This window comes from Schistocerca serialis, chromosome 9 (assembly GCF_023864345.2).
Source record: "Schistocerca serialis cubense isolate TAMUIC-IGC-003099 chromosome 9, iqSchSeri2.2, whole genome shotgun sequence".
Lineage (NCBI taxonomy): Eukaryota > Metazoa > Arthropoda > Insecta > Orthoptera > Acrididae > Schistocerca > Schistocerca serialis.
In genome coordinates, this window is record NC_064646.1 from 279,214,289 (window position 1) to 279,233,643 (window position 19,355).

Consider the following 19,355-nt stretch of genomic DNA (forward strand, 5'->3'; position numbering starts at 1 on the left):
ACTCCATTAAACTGCTCTCATTAAAAAGACCGTGTTCTACACCACCTCAAAAACTGGATTTGGTTTTGCAATGCAAGCAGCTTTAAAGTCAACATGGTGGAGGTGCATTGAAAATACATCATATTCTGATGGTACTCAAATTAAATCTGACATCTTTTATTCTGTTTGACAATTGTTTGGTGCTCTCTGGGAAAGGTAATATTGAAAGCCCTGAGAACTAGGAAATGAGGTTGTCAGGAAAATTTCAAATAAGTAATCTTTTTTGTTTCCTTTTAAACACCTCTATAGTGTTTACGTCTACGAAATTATTTTTATAAAAAATGAAATGGAATAAAGAAGCCAATAAAACAATAGTTTTCTTCTTTTGGGGCTCTATTAATTTGAGGTAATCACATTCAAAAAGTGTGATTCTTTAGGTTCTGCCGTATCAAAAGTACTTCCCAGTTAGCCCATGTGTTTTGAACCTTGTGTTGCATGATAAAAATGTTCATAATCAATACTATACATTATTTAAGTCTCTCTAAAATGTATAGGATCTACCTTGTGATTTTGTAATGTGAAATTAGTGTATTAAATAGCTATGAATTTAAAAGAAAGATTGTATTTCTGGACTTTTATAAAGCATGCTACCAGTAACTATTTAACTGACTAATTTCACGTGGAAAATACCACAAGGTACATTGTATAGAAAATGTCATGTCAGTAATTATTTAACTATCACTTATGCTTCTGTATGTTTAATTGTTGTGGAATTTGTTCAAACTATCTGCATTTTACTATTGGGTTCTCAGCATAGTGGGTGCTTTCCTTCAGCTGAGTGTAGCTGTTATGTACTTCATAAGGCCAGGTAAAGTTTATAGCCCAATATAAACTAGTTTTGATTATTATTTGCAAAGCTTTCTACAAATATTTTTTTTTGAATGTTTTATTCTGGTGTTATACAATGTACGTATCTTCATTCAGTTGCAGTTGAATGCAAAAAGTTGTACAAGATAGCCTAGTTTTGTTTCTTTCAAGAAAATGTTACTGGAGATAACATGCCTCAAAGTTGCCGAAAAATCGGGGGAGAGCTGTTGATAGCTGCGCTATGGGGTCAAACAAACAGCTGTATCTCTTATCAGTATTATATTGGTGAAAGTAAAACTTCACCAATATTCCTTGGAAAATATATGAATTATCACACAAAATTTCAGCAAAACCCATGATAGTCCTGCAGGAACTTTCTCCTAAATTAGACCACTTGGCAGGAAATGGCCCAGTGACTAATGTTCATTGATCTCAGTTTAAAAATAACATGTTACGTGGTGCACGTATCATTTAAAAATTACGATAACTGTGCTTCACAGAGTGGAAGATTTGGGGATTTATTTTGAAGCCATATAGCAGCTAACACAGCTTCTCTCTCACTTATTGAACTGCAGGGAGGACGTAAAAGTTACAAGACGTCCCATTTGTAGTCACCCAAAATCGAATTGAACCAAAATCACACAGAACAGTTACACAGAGTTTGTTTTGGTGCAACTATGTAAACTTTTCCCAACATATTAACTGGTGATAATCTTATCTTGTCTGTAAACAGATCATGCAGTCATCTGGATGTAATATTCCCATGGTCATGCGAGAATACCGTTTGGTAATCTTGCTGGAAATGATATATATTGTGAGTGGCAGACCATTTATAAGCCACAGAAATCAAACAAAACTTCCTTCGTAAATTGTCACTGCTGCCAACTTACTCTAGTGTAGATACAGTGCCTCAGTGGTGAAAGCTGACAAAAACAATGAATCACTATCGAGTACCATGGACGATACATTCTGTAGGCCGAGGCAACAATCGTTGTGTTTTATAAAATACGGTTTCAATCGTTGCGTTTGTTTAACCGTTTTCTCTGTTTATTATTTGGCCTGACAGTCTAATTTCAACTGATTCCTTTAAAACACAGCCCCAAAAGCTAGTTGCAGGAGCAGCCCTTTGTTCCTTATCATATAACTTCCGAGTTCCTCAATATGACAGTGCTCTGTCATCGTATATTCCTCAGGCTGCAACAGTCATATGCAGTGATGATGCTCAGTATATTAATGATGCAGATAGTTCGGCCAATATAAGTTTTCCCGCAATGGCAAGGGATTTTATAAGCACCAAGTCTCACTTAATTGTAGGTCAGATTTTACCAAGCCATGAGCACTGTAATCTTGGCTGGCGAATGAAATGTACTTTTGATATTATGTATTTTTAAAATCTGTCCAGTTTTGAAGATATGCCCCCAGAAAATGGTAAGAAAGCCTCTAATCTACTGGCATATTCTAGATGATGTAATCCCTCTTTATAAACACCGCAGGACCTCTGTGCATCGGTGCAGTGGACAACAACTCTTTGCATCTAAATACTGGTCTGTGTGCATTGGTTTTCTATAAACACTGTCTGAGTCCCATTGTCCTTTCTGCAAACCAGTATGTCTAAAAACGGAAACCTTCCATCCCTTGCCATTGTGAACTTGTTGCTTGGCTGAAGGAAACGGTTCAGAGCATCTATTGCATGTGGCCACACCATAAATGTATCGTTAATATAGCGCCAGAAACAAGTAGTTTTAAAAGGACCATCCGCAGTGCCTTGCCTTCAAAATTTCCATAAATAAATTGGTGACTGGAGGATAATGGATTTCCCAGTTGTTCTGTCAATATGTTCAAAATTTTTGTCATTGAATAAAAAAATATGTAGACTTCAGCAGATGATGGCAAAGCTTTGCCCTTTCCATGTCCAGTTTCCTAATTAACATCAAGGATTCTTCAAGAGGACTTTGTGAAAAAAGACTCACTTCAAAGCTCACAAGCAAGTCCAAGGGATGAAGACACAAGGACTTCAACCATTGGGTAAAAATCGTAGAGTTGTTAATGTAGTGTTTACATTTTCCGACATGAGGGTGAAGAACAGTGCTAATAAATCCTTGGCCAAGTTGTAAGTGGACACACCCAGATTATAATGGGATGTAGTGGAATCCTTTCTTTATGAAGTTCAGGCATATCCTAAAATCTCAATGGAACAACAGCAACAGGACAAAGTTTTTTAAGGCTTCGTTGTTTAAGTGTAACACGAGATGGAATGTCTTAAGCTTGTGTTCAAGCAGAATGGCTTCACAGACAAACAGATCCATCGTTCCTTGAGTCCCCCTCCCAGCAAGCAGTAAAGTGCACCTTGGCTTGGTAAAAGATGACCTAGGATTGAGCTAGTGTGTAGTTTACAAACTCCCTTGCCAGTGTGGCTGAACTATTTGCATCAGTTAAGCAGGAGAATAATTTTAATGTGCAATTTTAAAATTTTGTTAAGTTTCTACCAGGCGAGCTCAAGGTTGACACTGGGCTGATGTGGTAATCAGTGTGCCAACAAGGTGTACTGCTGCAACAGACCCCAGAACAGTGTGGACAGAAACACAAGTACTGTTATTTAACAAGACACTCTGAGGTAACACTATATAACTCCACCACCTGAGTGACACTACAAAATCAAAATCAAATGTAGACAGAAAAGAATAATGGAGCTCACTGACCCAGAATTGCTATTAAATTACCACAGTGAAGGAGTGCTGACAGGTCTGATAAATGAGGACAAATACACTCAGAGCCACAGCACCTTAGGCCCAGTCCTTTTAATAGAGAGGTTTTCAGAGCTCAAGAACACATTTTGTCAAGCTGCTATTCTGTCTGTGTCACCAGAACCAGAGAGAATGACGGCCTGTCGAGTTTCAGTGAAACCATGGCAAACCTACTACTTACTTGCTGACTTCAACACAGAGAGGCAGCCAACCAAATGCATACCATAGTGGTGGTCTGCTGTTGATATCTACTGAATCATTGCGCATGACAATACTGGTAAGTGGTCAGCCCTCCTCCGCTAATGGGGCATCATGGACGACCTGCAAGCTGCCATCTTCGCTCTGACCATGCAAGGCGTGTCTGCCCAGCCTCCTGTCTGAGTGGTGAGCATCTGCTGTAGTCTGTAATTTCATGGTTGTTTACCAGGGCATAGCCTTCACAACAACTGGAATCCTGGAATACAGTCAGCAGTCTCCACCTCAACACACAACAGGCTTTCTTTGAGAGAACGGGCTGTCTTTGAGAGCCCTAAGGTGAGATTCGTACACTGTGAAACATCTGGGTAGGCAGAGCCTTCCTTGTCCTGCCACTGCCATGAGCACAACACACAGCCATGGCACTGACCTGTGGCAGTCACTGTTGAGACTTCAGCACTCATGTGCAGCACATGTGTTTGCACCCAGCCACCGACTGCAACCCTGAATTCACATATACCTTTGTGTGCTCTGCACAATAAATAAATGTTATTACAAGTACCGCGGTTCACTTACGGCCACGGGCATGCACTAGACCACTCACCCTCACTCCACGCATTACCCCAGCACACGGGTCACAACACATCACTATGACAGGTGTATTGAGCACCGTCGCCACACGATTATTGCAGCATGAGAAATCTGTGGTGGTGGAAAACTGTCTTGCTGATGCATGGAGTATTTTATATGATAAGGCGCAAATGGTTGCTCCTACATCTTTCTTTTGGGGCTGTGTATTGAAATAATTAATTAAAATTGGACTGTCGGACCAAATTGTAAACAGAGATTAGGGTTACCCAGTACATAAGATCTGGAACCATATTTCAACTGACATTAAAACACAATGGTTGTTGACTCAGGTGACAGACTGTCTTGACAGTGATACTTGATAGTTCATTTTCTTTTTTTTTTTTTTTTTTTTTCCCCCTCCATGGGGTTATACCTACACTTGCATCAGGGGGCAGCAGTGATGATTTATGGTGCATGCACTGTTGGTCTTCTGAAGAGTATAATTGGTTGCCATTTGTGGTACGAATCAATTCTGGTGAGATTAACAAACAGTCTTGTCACCTGAAAGGGGCCAGACGGACCAAGGAAATATTGTGCTTAGATGCCTGCATGATCCAACTGCAAACCAACATCATCAGAGGTTGCTTTGTTAGTAGCAGTGTTTTGTTGAAAGCCTATTTGATTTTGGAGATTAACAAGGACAGGATTGTTAATGTCTTTGTTCACAAAAACCTGTACGTACTTGGGAGCCCACTGTTTATGAAATTTAAGGAAAGAAAGAGTGTACAAACCATGGTAGAAATTATACCAACTCAAGTTGGAAACACTTGGGCACTCGTCCTAGAGTCCTGATCTCTCCCCATGCAATTATGACACCTTCAGTCATGGTTTCTATCAGATGAGGATGTGCAGCAGGCAGCTGTAGACTTTTTCACAGAGCAGGACACAGTGTTTTATCAAACAGGTATCTTCAACCAGGTGCATCAGGGGGATAATTGCCTCAGTGCTCACTGTGATTTTTCCCAATTTGGCATACCGATGATTCTGGACTGTAAGACCTTCATTATTTCGTGTTGGAGATTTCACAGACATGTTACACTGAGATCCCCTTTGTGTGAAGTCAACATAGGAAAGAGACCTGATGCTATGAGTCCAGTCCACAATAGGATAGGCAACTACTGAAGTCATGCTGGGTTGATTGATGTGTGATACTAATATTTTTATTGGTTCAGTCGGTTTCCAGTCAATGTTACGAAAAGCACATTATACCCATCATGAATTGAAGGTGAATGTGTAAGGGGCAGTCAGAATGTTTCTGTTGGAAGGCCTTATAGTCCAGAATCAGTATGCCAATCAGGCGAAATTGCTGTGAGCATTGAGGCAGTCATCCCACCAATGCACCAGATTGTGAAGATACCTGATTGGTAAAACAGTGTCCTGCTGCGTGAAGAAATCTGTTAAATGCCTGCTGCACATCCTCATCCAAAAGGGAATCATCGACCTTTCAAGGCCTTTTTTGTGCAAACAAAGGTGTGATAATCGCATAGAGAGAGATCAGTACTATTGGATGAGTGCACAAGTGTTTCCCACTTGAGTTGGCATAATTTCTGTCATGGTTTTTCTCATTTTTTCATATAATTTCATAAACAGTGGGTTTCAGCAAATTATTTTTCTCATAAAATAGATAAAATTTTAATTACCACTCATTTTGACACAAATTACACTCATTTTGACACAAATTATATTTAACACTTTACAAAATTGTTGAGAAAAATATATGGAAGTTTAGTCACTTTTCATTTTTGACTTAACGCATATACTTTAATGTGGAGTAGCAGCATAAAATGATTTCTCTTGCTTCTTTAGAATCCTTTTTTTCACTTATTTCCTTCAGTTTTTCTGTAACTGTTCGTTGGAAAGTGTTTGACTGCAACAAAGTGCAATATCCGTAGTCATCTCTGCTCTCACTGTCTTGCCAGAATGAGGCTTTATCTGCATTCTTTATTCTTCTTTTGTACTCCATAATATGTAAAAAACAAACTGACCTCCCTGTGCACAGAACAAACTGATAAAACAAAATTAACAGCACACAGCACAGTCTTAACTTGTAAAAGCATGGATGATTTGCATTTACGTAGGCATCATTGTACACAATGCTGGAGATCTGTTACTCAAAATTTCTTAAAAAGTTCTTTGGAATTTGTAAGGACTTTGTGTAGTGTGTATAAGGTTTTCTGTGGTAGCTTAAATTAGTCATCCTACGTGCGTAGTATGTAAACTTCATGGACCAAATTGTCCTTGTCATCCCATGAAATTACATGTGAAACAATAGTAATTTTGGAAGACATAAAAATAAGCAGCTTCTAAGGGCCCTTAAAATTTAGTAGCTGAAAAAAGGACTTTTTAAGCAGATGTGAACCAGTCTATATTATGACATTTGCAACATGGGGACATGCATTTACACGAAGCAGCAGCAGTTCCCCAAGTGTTTTGCCTTGATTTCCACAGTGGTGGTTTTTGACAGACATGCTTTCCCATACACATTCCTCATTCTCTGATGGATGTTTACTGGTGTTTGTCCTTTGGCTGCCAAGGAAATAACATGTTGGTCTTGTTTGGATGCATTCAGTAATAATGTCCCCACAGTTACTGCACACACATAGGAAAGACACAAATGCCACATTAACCCTCTCTGTACACGTCAGTTCTTGTGCGCCCGCATCAGAGTCACACTATGTTGCATATACACTGCAGCAGCGCCCTCAAACGGAAATTTTTTTAGCACCCCTTGTAATATTTTGTTGGAGTCTTCTATTTCCTGCGTTTTTAAACACTTCTGGTAGGAGTAGCATATTGTAATTTTTTGCAAGTATTGGAATATTGTTTTCTAAAGCAATTCATTGATAAATATATCACATCTGCTTTTACAGGACTCTGACAGGTGGTTACACAAAGGAACACAGGGAGGTCTACAAAAGGATTCTGGCAGAAATTATGACTTCAGAGACTTTGGGCTGTGTGTCATCTACCCATGTGCTGAATATGTCACAAGATATGCCTTTTCATATAACAAAAGGGCATCTCCAGGATATTGCAGAGAAACTCATTAATGATGGGTGGTTCTGCAAAAAGGTTGTTCATTAATATCTGACAGTATTGTTTAATATGACAGATCCAACCATTTTAAGGATGGGAGTACTTGAAATTAGTGTAGGGTGTTCATTGTTAATGAGATGTCATTGTTGCCTCAGATTTCAGTAAAGGAAGACCTTAAATTTGCTGCTACACAAGTAAATTTACTACAAATGAAAACTAACCATAATAACTGATTGGTCTTTTTTCCAATTTCATTGTTATGGAGGTGATCGCTTTCTCTCCTGTATATAATAATTAATTTTGCTAAGACTTTCTTTTCTTGAATTTAAAGTGTTCCTTAATATTTTCCTTTGATTTAGTCCTTACCTCTGTACATGTGATATCAAGGATGTCCACATCAAATGCACCAAATCTGTATTTTGAGACTATAACTAGGAAGCAAGCTTTTAATTCTCTAGTTGAAGTGCTTGGATTATCTGTGTTGAGATGTTGTCCCAGAAGAGCATAGAGACTCCGAACCCTTGAGGTCAGGACACAAGACTAAGACAGCTGGTTGTGTAAAGCTGGACTGAAGCCACAAGACTAAGACAGCCAGTTGTGCAAAGCTGATGCTAGTAATTAAGAATTCTTATTTAGAAGTATTTGTGTGTGTGTTACAAGATAACTTTGCAGGAATTTTCAGTGAATAAAGCTTCAAACTGAGCAACACTTCAGCACATTGTCCAAAAGTGCCATTTATATGATGAAACTCGGTATATTTCTGTAGCTTAATGCAGTACAATGAGAGGAAAATGGAAACCATTTGTGTGTAGAGTGTGGTATGTTTCTTCCAGGGCAGTGTATCTCATTATTTTTCAGGGGCAATGGTTTCCAATCATCACTTGCCATCTCAGGTTCATTCAGCAAACTAAACCAGTTGCTGTTCTTACGAAGGCTGTAAAATTTTGCACAATTTACAGCTCTGTCACTTCTGTAATCTACAGTGTTCTGTGCAAATAAGTGTATTTGAAGACACTGTTATCAGAGAAAAACCGTTTGCTTATTGGGGGGGTGGGGGGGAGGGGGAGAATCACCAGGCAGTCCTTACCTTCAGTAGGTGCTTTCTATACTGCTGATAAACACACACAAAAGTGCATATACTATCTTAGCTTTCACAACTATTAGTTTTTTCCCCAGTGGGGATGGGCAAATTACACTATCCATTTCTCTTCTGCTAATTTATCCTTACTTGTTGTTCTGCCCTCTTATCTGAACTGAAACTGGCACAGTGCTTACCAGTGTACTGTCTTTGACAGTTCCATCTGCATATTTGCCTTCCATCATCAGCAGGTTGATCTGTTTCATCCTGAGATCTAAGTGACATGCCCTTCCTGATTAACTTTCCCCATTAATAGACAGTACTAAGTATTACACCACCTGAAGGGTTAAATACTAGCCTTATCATTTTTTCAACTGTTTTAATAAACTTTGCACTTTAGAGTGAGAAAATTTGTATTTCTATGGCGCATTTAAACAACAGGGTGATTAAATCTGTGTTTGCTATCCACAGGAAGGCAAGATCTACATAGGCGTTCGCACCATTGCTGAAATGGCACCATACATTGCAGAAGCATATGCAGATTGTGTTTCGAACTGTCACCTGTGCAAAGACTATGTTTTTGTGGTAAGTGTGAGTTTGTGTGATACACACAATTGCACATTTTTAAATTTGGCAAATCTGTTCCACCATAAATGAAACTGAGTTTACCAATTTAATGTGTCATTTTGTATGGCTGTTGCCATCGCATATCTTCCTTCATTTATTACACAAAGTGTATGGCAATATATAGTGGAAACTGACACAGGTAAAAATGTATAATAGAAGCAAAAGTTTCTAGTAATCATTGCTCTGCAAACAAACTTTTTCAACTTAATTCAAATGGATAGTTATAGGTCATCACTGACTTCAATATGAAATATTGTCTATAGTTAGTACAACTATTTGTAGTACAACTAGAGCAGATCCTGTATCATGGCCTGCAGAATCACCTGACCTCAATGCTGTGGATCTTACTGTCTTGGGTCTTCCTAAAAGTGAAGTGTAGAGCATTTCCATTAATATGGTTTAAGAATTGCAGCAACAAGATGTGCAGTTTTGTCGATATTAGGAGAGGGTCAAAGGATGTTTGAAAGGATTCGTAATGTACCATGAAGAAGAGCACAGTATTGCATCCAAATGCAAGCACTAAGTGTCTGCGGCTAGGTGATTTGTGTGGTCTGCCAGTAATTTTATTTATGGACCACTGCATAAGGTTAAAATGAATAACATCACATTCATATCACTTAAACAATTTAAGCTGCACATGACAGGGAAGTTGTCAGGCAGCACGAATGTTGTGTGTTCCATATTTAATTCGTATTTGGAGTGACATCTCTTGGCAGTGATTGGAGCTGTGAGCTACTCTACTGCCCTGAACCAGTCTATCTATTAGTGAAAAATGAGGCCGGGGGGGGGGGGGGGGGGGGGACTTTTTAATTTATGAAATGTATAGAAGAAGAATGGGAAGAAATGCACAGTATGTGATAATAATAGTTTTGTGTAGCTCAGTGACCCAGTGCAAGACTTTCTGTGAGACACCACTTCATGCCTATATTAGACAACATTGCCCTGATCCCAGAAGCGGATACATTGCCACCTGAGCCACCCCTGCCATTCGGCCCGCACGCCTTTAGTTCATTTCTTTCATCAGTCGCCTTGACTGAATCAAGTTGTTGTGCTTTCCTATGTAGCAAACGCGTCCGCATCATCATATCTTATACATACCTAGGACAAAAATGCCCTTAATGATCATGATTCTGTTATGCAAGTGTTGTCTGTTTGTCCTAGATCTATCTATCCTACTTTGCACACACTATGCAAAATATTTGCTTGTGTATCTGCATCTGTTGCTACAGCAGAAAGAAGTTTTTCAACAATGCGGCATTCAAAGACATGGCTGAGGTCAACAGTCGAGGAGGATCGACTTAATGGCTTAGCTCTGTTGAACACTCACCCTGACATTGATTGTCCTATTGATAATGTAATTAACCAATTTGCCAGGAAGAATAGGCACTTAGAATTCATCATTTAAGAAAGAGAACCACAACTGTAACTTTTTTATATCATAAGATGGCATTGTCTTGTATATGTTTATAATCAGTTCAAATAAAACTTTCTTAAACTTTGCATGTGAGTTAATTATTTTTATTACGGTAAAAGTAAAGGTAGCTCAAGATATCTTTAGTACTCCCTTCTTGGGGTTTTTCTGTATCTGCCACTGCCTGATCCAGGAAAATATGCAGACAGCACAAAATGTACAAACCCCAGAATGGAAAACGAAAATACGTCACACAATCATGACAGTAGTGTCTTGGAGTGAGTGAGAACAGTGAAGATCAAATGGACTCTCTCGATCACACAGTAACAGCCCAGTGGAAGCTCTCGATCGCATAATAGCAGCCCTCACTCTGAGTTGCACCATTCATTGCTAGATGATAGCGGCATCATTTTCACAGTGACTGTTGAATTTTTCATAATAGTCCTGCCAGTTTGCACAAAATATTTATAAGTTAAATACACAAGCCTTTCTCATAATTTGGTGTACCTGTTGGTAAAAGAAATATCATAATATGAACAATCATTCCTGAGATTAGCCTGAATACACAGGCAGAAGTGGGCAGGGGACTTAAATTTATGTATGTAGAGAAGAAGAAATTTTACCCATTTTTTGTGTTAATTATGATACACCCCATCACAATAGAATAATTCATGGACAAATTACTATATTGAGGCAGACATGTAAAATATATGAACTATAGAACAATTTGTCACTTTGTCAGTGATGGCTGGGTGCTGAAGCCCACTAACTTACTTGTGCACCTGTCTAATATAACAAGGAAAGTGGTGCTGCCCACAGTTATGCTGATGGTCTGCGTTCAAAAATACTCACTGAAGTGATAGGAAGCTGCCTGAACAGGTTCATTGCATTTTTTGCCAGTTAATTTGAGATTTCTAGTATCAAAGTCTGCAAGAATATCAGAGTCTGTAAGCAAAAATTGTCTTGGGTGCTATACAAAATTCAGTTAGTTGTTTGTGTGGTCTTTGCATGGAGTGAATGTTTGCTGACAGTGACTTTAAGTTCTTTGCTGACTGGTGTGTTGGAACTGTAATATTCCCAATTTTGGGGTGCATGCCTTGTCATAGTCTGTAAGAGAGCCACATAAAATCTGAGTGTATCATTTTCTGGGACAACTTGTGCTCCAACCATCAATGCACTTGTTGATAATGCATTCTTTTGCTAAAATACTTTGCTTGTCTGCTGTAGTGATCTGACCTCACCAAACCCTCTTTCACTGTGAAATAAGCCAGGGAAAATTGGTAATTGTAGGTATACTGTTTAAATTTGTAGTAATTAAAGTACTTGTGTACAGAAGAATTTTTTTAAAGGGACAAAGTTTTGCATCACAACTATTAATAGTGGTTATCTGTTGCCTTAAATGAGCATTAATTCATACTAGTAATCAAATTAGTCCTGCGTATGACTGCAGAAACAAAATATGAAAAATATTTCCAGTCTTCTTGCTGAATCAAATTAAAGAAGGAACTTGAACTTGGGAAAATTACACCTATGGACAAATTGTGATCCCAAGAAATGTTAGCTGTATTTTATATATTAGTTAGCTGTATTTTATATGATAGTTAGCTGTATTTTATATGATAGCATGAAACCTGTCAGAAGACTAATGAGACAACCCCAACTCACACCTCTGTAAATGCATGTGCGTTAAAAAAAAAGAAAAAAATGCAACAATGCTGGTTTCCAAGATTAATATGTTTCTAAAATCTTTGTTGGTGGTTTCCATTCTCACAGATTATGTTCCTGCATTCCCATTATTACTGTTATAGCACTCCCTGAAGGAAATCTCTCTGTCATAATTCTATAACATTTTAGAAATTTATGATTATGTATGAAATTTTTTGAATATTGGTTTATAAAATGTGGTTTATAAAATGCTTTTTAATTGTTTCTCTCTTTTCCAGGGAATTGTCTGTGAATGTGGTGTAGTGTGTCACAAACGATGTGTGGACAAAATGAGAAAAATTTTGTCAGGTGTATACGAGTGCCCCAAATGCAAAGTTCAGCAACAGATATAGAATTTTGGTGTGTAGAAAGTTTATAATAAATGCTAAGAAACACTATTTATTGTAAATAAACTCAGAGTTCGTACTATAGTAATGACACACACTTAGTAATATATAAGCAGTGGAAAAACTCAGGAATGGAAGAATAATAACAATATGAATTGGGACAAATTCCTACATTATTCAGCTTTTGGACAAATTCTTTCATCAGAAAGAGTGGGTAGTAGAGTTATGAAAGAGATAAGGATGGGTAGTAGGAAAAGGGCGGGGGATGATGCTGTAGTGCTGCCTGTGAGAGTGTGCAGAGACTTAGCAGGGATAGGTTAGTGGGATCTACAGTGTGCCATCAGAAGATCTGCGGTGATGGGGGAGGTAGAGAAGGAGAGGGATAGTGGAGAAGAAGATAGAAGGAAAGACTGTCCAAGTGAGCTGGAGGAGAGAAGGCATGTGTAAGGCTGGAGTAGGGGCAGGAGAGCAGATGAGGCAGTTGCAAGATATGGCTGCAAAGGTTGAGCACAGGGGATTACGGGAATAAATGATATGTTACAGGGAGAGTTTCCTATTGAACTATTAAAAAAGTGCTGGTTGTGAGAGGAATCTAGATGGCATTGGGCTATGAAGCAGTCATAGAAGTCAAGCACATTGAGTTGTGCAGCATGCCCAGTAACTTGTTGGTCCAAGTGTCTCTTGGCCAGTTTGATGGGGTAGAAAATGTCAGTGACTGGATTGCAATAGAGAGGGGAGATGTATGGCCTACGTCTTGTATCCAGGTCATTTACAGGGACATGAGACACGGATAAGAGGTTGGGAGCAGGGGGTGAAATGGGAACTGATGAGTATATTGGGTAGATTGGGTCACAGGAATTTCCTTATGCATCAAAGGCAGACCCACCATTTAAAGCAACCATGTACCGTATTTACTCGAATCTAAGCCGCACTCAAATTTAAGCTGCACCTGAAAAATGAGACTCGAAATCAAGGGGAAAAAATGTTCCCGAATCTAAGCCGCACCTGAAATTTGAGACTCGAAATTCAAGGGGGGGAGAAACGTTTTAGACCGCACCTCCAAATCGAAACAAAGTTGGTCTGTTGTAACATGAAACACAATTTAGGTCAAATGGATAAAGATACAGCTACAGTAGTTTGGTTTGAGTCATAAGCTTAACAGTTAAGCTTCACCAAGTAGCCATTGCTATGTGTCAGGCTCCGTCCGTATTTATACGGGTACCCTTCCTTTTTCACGTGCTTCGTCTGGTTTGAATCGATTGCTAATTTTGCTTTAATATTATAAGTGCCGTTCTGTTTGTTATGGGTGTTTACGTCACTCTAAGCTGAAAATGCATTGTTTGTTGCATTCTGATAATGAGTGTTTATGACCTGTCGCCGCTCGCGACATGGCTTGCTTTTGTGTGCGCTACCGCCGCTTACAATAAAAAAGAGGAATTCTCATAAGCAGAACAATGGCAAGTCACTGCTATTTGTTGTTACTTACACTGCTACTTTCTTTGATAATGATCAACAAGAACCAAATAATAGACTGTGTATGATAGATGATGATCTGAACGAGACTTTAGCGAAAATGTTTCCCCGTTTGAAAATCTCTGCAGGCGCCTCTTCAGTACATTACATTCTGCACAGAAATTAGTCATCTTAGATTTAAAAATCTAGTCAGTTGCCGTGCTTCATTTCTGACTGTATCACTATTCAGCATAAGACTAATACGAATATAAATATGACATGATATGTATATTCTTCCGCGTTTGCTGTTGTCTCACTCTAGTTTCATAGTTTATTAGACAGCAAACGCGAAAAAATACGTGACATAATGTTTACATTCTTCTGCCTTTTCTTTCAATTTATTTACTGATGCAGAGGTTTTGGCGCCAGTATTTATCTTCGTGCCTGCAAAGCATGCCTGTGTAGCGCTACATATATTTGACGGCAGAAGTTAGTTGTGGTGGCACCTACCAACATTTTTCAGAACTTCCGCTTACTTTGCACTCGATTCTAAGCTGTAGGTGGTTTTTTGGATTACAAAAACTGGAAAAAAGTGAGGCTTAGATTCAAGTAAATACAGTAGCCTATTCATTTAGTTGCATAAAAGGCCACTACCCAATTGTGGCCAAGAGATAGTTGGACAGGTGGGAACTCTCGCAACCTTCCCTTTGGTCCCATAATCCCTCTGGTCTCATATCCTTCATTGCTCCCACACCAGCCTCATACATGCCTTTGTGTGTGTGTGTGTGTGTGTGTGTGTGTGTGTGTGTGTGTGTGTGTGTCCCTCCTGGGCTCGCCACTCTTTGGTGGGTTTGTACTTGGCTACCACGGGGCCCCAGCCTTTGCAGCACTTTTTCCCTTCCGGGCTGCTCGTCTATCCTCTTGCTATTCTTTTTGCCCTCCCTTGGGGAACATGTCTGGGGTATTATTGGGAATGTTCTGCATTCTGTCGCTGACGTGCGAACGGTCTCAATTTTATTTTTGGCTCCCTTTTCCTTTCTTTGTTCCCCTTCTTCTCTCATTCCTCCACTTTGGCGTTTGAGGATCCTCTTTTTCTTCTTCCTCCCTGTGTGCTCCTGAAAGCCGGCCAATGTGTCTGATGTGTAACAGGTGACTGAGTAATGCGTAATTCCCAGCCCCGGGTCAACAGGTTGGGTTCACACAGACCTCCTGGTAGAGGCCAGGCCCAGGGAGGGCTGATTGCCTGAGCTGTAACCTTTCCAAATTGCCGATTGGTCCCTCCGGCAGGTGTTCGAGAGGTGTGAACAATCACCCCCTTGTGAAGGTGGCCCGCAGCTGGAAGGAGCGCGTCATAGGAGATGCGGGCAATTATGGGGTATTTCCTCGTTATGAGTCAATCATTCTCCCCTATTGGCGTCTATGAAACGTAAATGTAACGAGGCTACTTATTCGAAGACCCCTCCCACTGCACTGCGGTTCCTTGTGGCCTCACATACTGATGACGGTCAGTCATTTGCCGCAGTCAATCTGTTTATTATCCAGAAAGGTGTTGATGCAGTTGTTGGCTGTGTGGAATCCTGCTCTCATTTATGAAATGGCAATTTGCTTTGGGAGACGGCTTCTGATTCTCAAACACAATTGCTTGCTGCCTCGCTTCTCCAAGGCTAATCTGTTCATGTCAAGGCACATAGAACTTTGAATTCTTCCCACGGTGTAATTTACACCAGGCTGCTTGACGGTCTAACTGAGGCTGAAATACAATCTTACCTCTCTGATCAGGGTGTCATTGCCTTCCGTTGTGTGATGAAAAAGGTCGATTCCTCCTTGGTGCCCACCCACACTCTTTTCCTCACCTTTGATAGGGTGGTGCTGCTGTCCAATATCAAAGCAGGTTATGAAATTGTCACAGTCTGGCCGTACATTCCGAATCCAATGCGCTGCTACCAGTGTTATCGTTTCAACCACACTCAAACATCTTGTTGACACCCAGCCAAATGGGTAACCTGTGGCAGGGATGCACACGAGGGTGAATGTCTGCCTCCTTCTCCCCACTGTATCAACTGTAATGGTTGCCATGCCGCCTCTCAGGATTGTTCCCTATATCTAGATGAGTGGGCTCTTCAAGAGGTTCAGTTAAAGGAAGAAGTGCCTTACCCAGTAGCTCTCAAGTTACTGGCTAGTCGCAAAACCTGTGTTCTCGCGTCTGGCACCTATAGTTCTGGTCTTGGTACCCCTCGCTCCATGAAGGACATGGCCATGCAGACACGTGACCTCAAATTCGGCTCAGAGGTTGGGAAATCACCCAGTGTCAAGGTAGCATCGCCGTCCCGCTGTGCAACAAACCATTAAACTCTCACCTCAAGGGGCAAAGCCACCTGCTACACAACCAGTAGGCAGGAAAGGACAGAAGTATTACTCCCTTGAAGACTTCCTCTGTCCCTCCAGCCAAATAACACCCAAGTCTTCCTCCATCCCTCCAGCCAAACAACACCCAAGTCTTCCTCCATCCCTCCAGCCAAACAACACCCAAGTATTCCTCTAACCAGAAGGGCTCGAAGAAGTCTGCTAAAGATAAGTGGTCTTCTCCTTCGCCAACTCGAAGATACTGCTCAATGGTGTCGCCACGTGGTCCCATAGCCTGGCTGGCCTGTGTCTCGCCTGTGCGCACCACCAACAGTTTTTGAGCATTGGACTCCACAAACCGACCACCCAAGCATGCCGATGCTTCTGTGGACCCCATGGAGCAGGATCCTCCTGCTTCTGTGCCCTATAGTAGCAACTCTACACTGGCTGTCACTTGGCAGCCGCCTAGTTGACACCCCCTACATCTCTTCTTCCTCATGACTGTCCTCCAATGGAACATTTATGGCCTTCAGTCCCACAAAGAGGATTTATGGCTGCTTTTAGCAGCACAGCATCCCCTTGTACTCTGCCTTCAGCAAACGAAATTGTGCCCTCACGACCGCTTTGAACTTTCACATTACTTACCGATTCATTTTGAACTTCCCACTGAGGTCAGCATTCCATCTCATGGGGGCATCATGCTGCTCATACGGGATGACCCTCATAGTCAACCCATCTCCCTGAATACCTATCTTCAAGTTGTTGCAGTTCGTCTTTTCCTTCCCTGCCTGACTTTTTCCTCTGTACCATTTTCGTCCCTCTGTCAATCGCGTGTCACTAGGGCAGACTTCCTTCAGCTTATTGTGCAGCTACCCCTCCCCCTCCCTTTTTTGCTACTCGGTGACTTTAATGCACATCATCCCCTTTGGGGTTCTCCAGGACCTGTCAGGGAGGTGCCCTCTTGGCTGACCTACTTAACCAACTTAACCTCTTCTGCCTTAACACTGGAGCACCCACTTTCCTTTACAACTCCTCGCACACCTATTCCCATTTGGACCCATCCTTTTGCACTACCCAGCTTGCCCATTGCCTTGAGTGGTCCGTTCTTTCTGATGCCTACTCGAGTGACGATTTCCCATGTGCTCTCCCTCTGCTGCTCCTACCCCATCCGCACACACACCCAATTGGCAGCTTACCTTAGGCTGACTGGCAGCTTTACTCCTCCCTGGCAACCTTCGAAGAACAAGATTTCCCCAGTTGTGACGACCGGTGGACTACCTCACCAACGTTATCCTTACTGCTGCAGAACATTCCATTCCTCGCACCTCTTTGCCACGTTGTGTCCCAGTCCCTTGGTGGACTGAGGCACACAATTCGCGCACGGAGACATGCTCTCTGCATTTTTAACCATCACCCTACGCTGGAAAACTGCATTCGTTATAAACAATGCGTGGAAAGTGTTGTTGAGTTCTTCGGGATAGCAGAAGAGCTAGCTGGATTTCATTCACTAGTTCTTTTAACAGTTCCACACCTTCCTCTGTCCTGTGAGCCAACCTCCGACGGTTCTCTGGACCCAAGATCCAGTCCCCAATTCCCAGCCTGACAGTAGCTGACGATGTCATCGTGGACCCTATAGCTATCTCCAACACCTTTGACCGCCATTTTGTGGAAATTTTGAGCTCTTCCCACTATCACCCTGCCTTCATCCATTGGAAACAAGTGGAGGAGGCTCGGGCGATACCCTTCTCTTCTCAGAATAGTGAGTGCTGCAATGCCGCCTTTACTATGAGGGAGCTAGATCATGCTCTCAGTTCACCCCGATCCTCTGCCCCCAAGGCCAGACGCCATCCACATTCAGATTGCAGCACCTCTCTCTTGCAGGCAAGCACTTTCTGCTTAACACGTACAAGCGTGTCTGAGCTGAGGGCACATTTCCTCGTCATACCCATACATAAGCCCAGTAAGGACAAAAACCTTCCTTCTAGCTATACTGCCCCATCTCTCTTACCAGCTGCGTTTGCAAGGTGATGGATCATATGATTCATGCTCGGCTGGTTTCATGGCTCAAGTCTCGCCATTTACTAACGATTGCACACCATGGATTCAGAGCACAGCATTCTGCAGTTGACCATATTGTTACTTTGTCCACCCATGGCGTGATTGGTTTTCTGTGGAAATCCCAGACTGGCTGTTTTTTGATTTGGAAAAGGCGTACGACACCTGCTGGAGAACTAGTATCTTCCATACTCTTTACACGTGGGGCTTCTGTGGGCGCCCGCCCTGTTTTCTTCGGGCACTTACAAGATTGAGTTTTCAAGGTGCGTGTCAGACACCTTTACCCAGCAAAACGGTGTGCCTCAGGGTTCCATCCAGGGTATCATCCTCTTTGCTATTGCCATTAACCCTCTAATGGCCTGTCTCCCACCGGGCATCTCCGGCTCCCTTTTTGTCCATGATTTTGCCATCTATTGCAGTTCTCAAAGGACCTGTCTCACTGAGCGGAGTCTTCAGTGCTGTCTTGATCGTCTTCACTCCTTGAGCATCGACAATGGCTTTTGCTTTTCCCCTGACAAAATCATCTGTGTGAATTTCTGGCAGTGAAAATGGTTTCTCCCACCATCTATCTATCTTGGGCCTGTTGCTTGCCCTTCCCTTAGTTGACACCACAAAATTCCTGGGGCTCCTGCTCAAAAAGAAATTCTCATGGTCCTCCCATGTATCTTACCTGGCAGCCTGCCACGGTACACAGTCCCTCAAATGTCCTACATGTCCTCAATGGTATTTCCTGGTGTTCCGATCGAACCACCCTCCTCTGTTTGTACCAGCCCATGTTAACCTTGGCCTTCATTCGCTTCCTAAGGACACTACTCCAGCCTCAGTCTATTGCCTTCAGTTTCACGACCTTCGCATGGGACTTTGCGATAGTACCTTTGTATACACTG

General features: G+C 41.5%; 1 protein-coding gene across 6 annotated transcripts in view; it reads left to right on the forward strand.

Annotated features, from left to right (window-relative positions):
• The window catches only part of LOC126418630 (non-structural maintenance of chromosomes element 1 homolog), a 44,325-nt gene that overhangs the window by 4,807 nt on the left and 20,163 nt on the right, over positions 1-19,355 (forward strand). For all 6 annotated transcript variants that reach the window (XR_007575879.1, XR_007575878.1, XR_007575880.1 and 3 more), the window contains exons 3-5: positions 7,286-7,487; positions 9,001-9,114; positions 12,511-12,631. Coding sequence is in view for 1 of the 6 variants with exons in the window: in XM_050085475.1 (XP_049941432.1) it covers positions 7,286-7,487; positions 9,001-9,114; positions 12,511-12,624 (430 nt within the window). In the remaining 5 variants the exon portion in view is untranslated. The remainder of the gene's footprint in view (positions 1-7,285; positions 7,488-9,000; positions 9,115-12,510; positions 12,632-19,355) is intronic.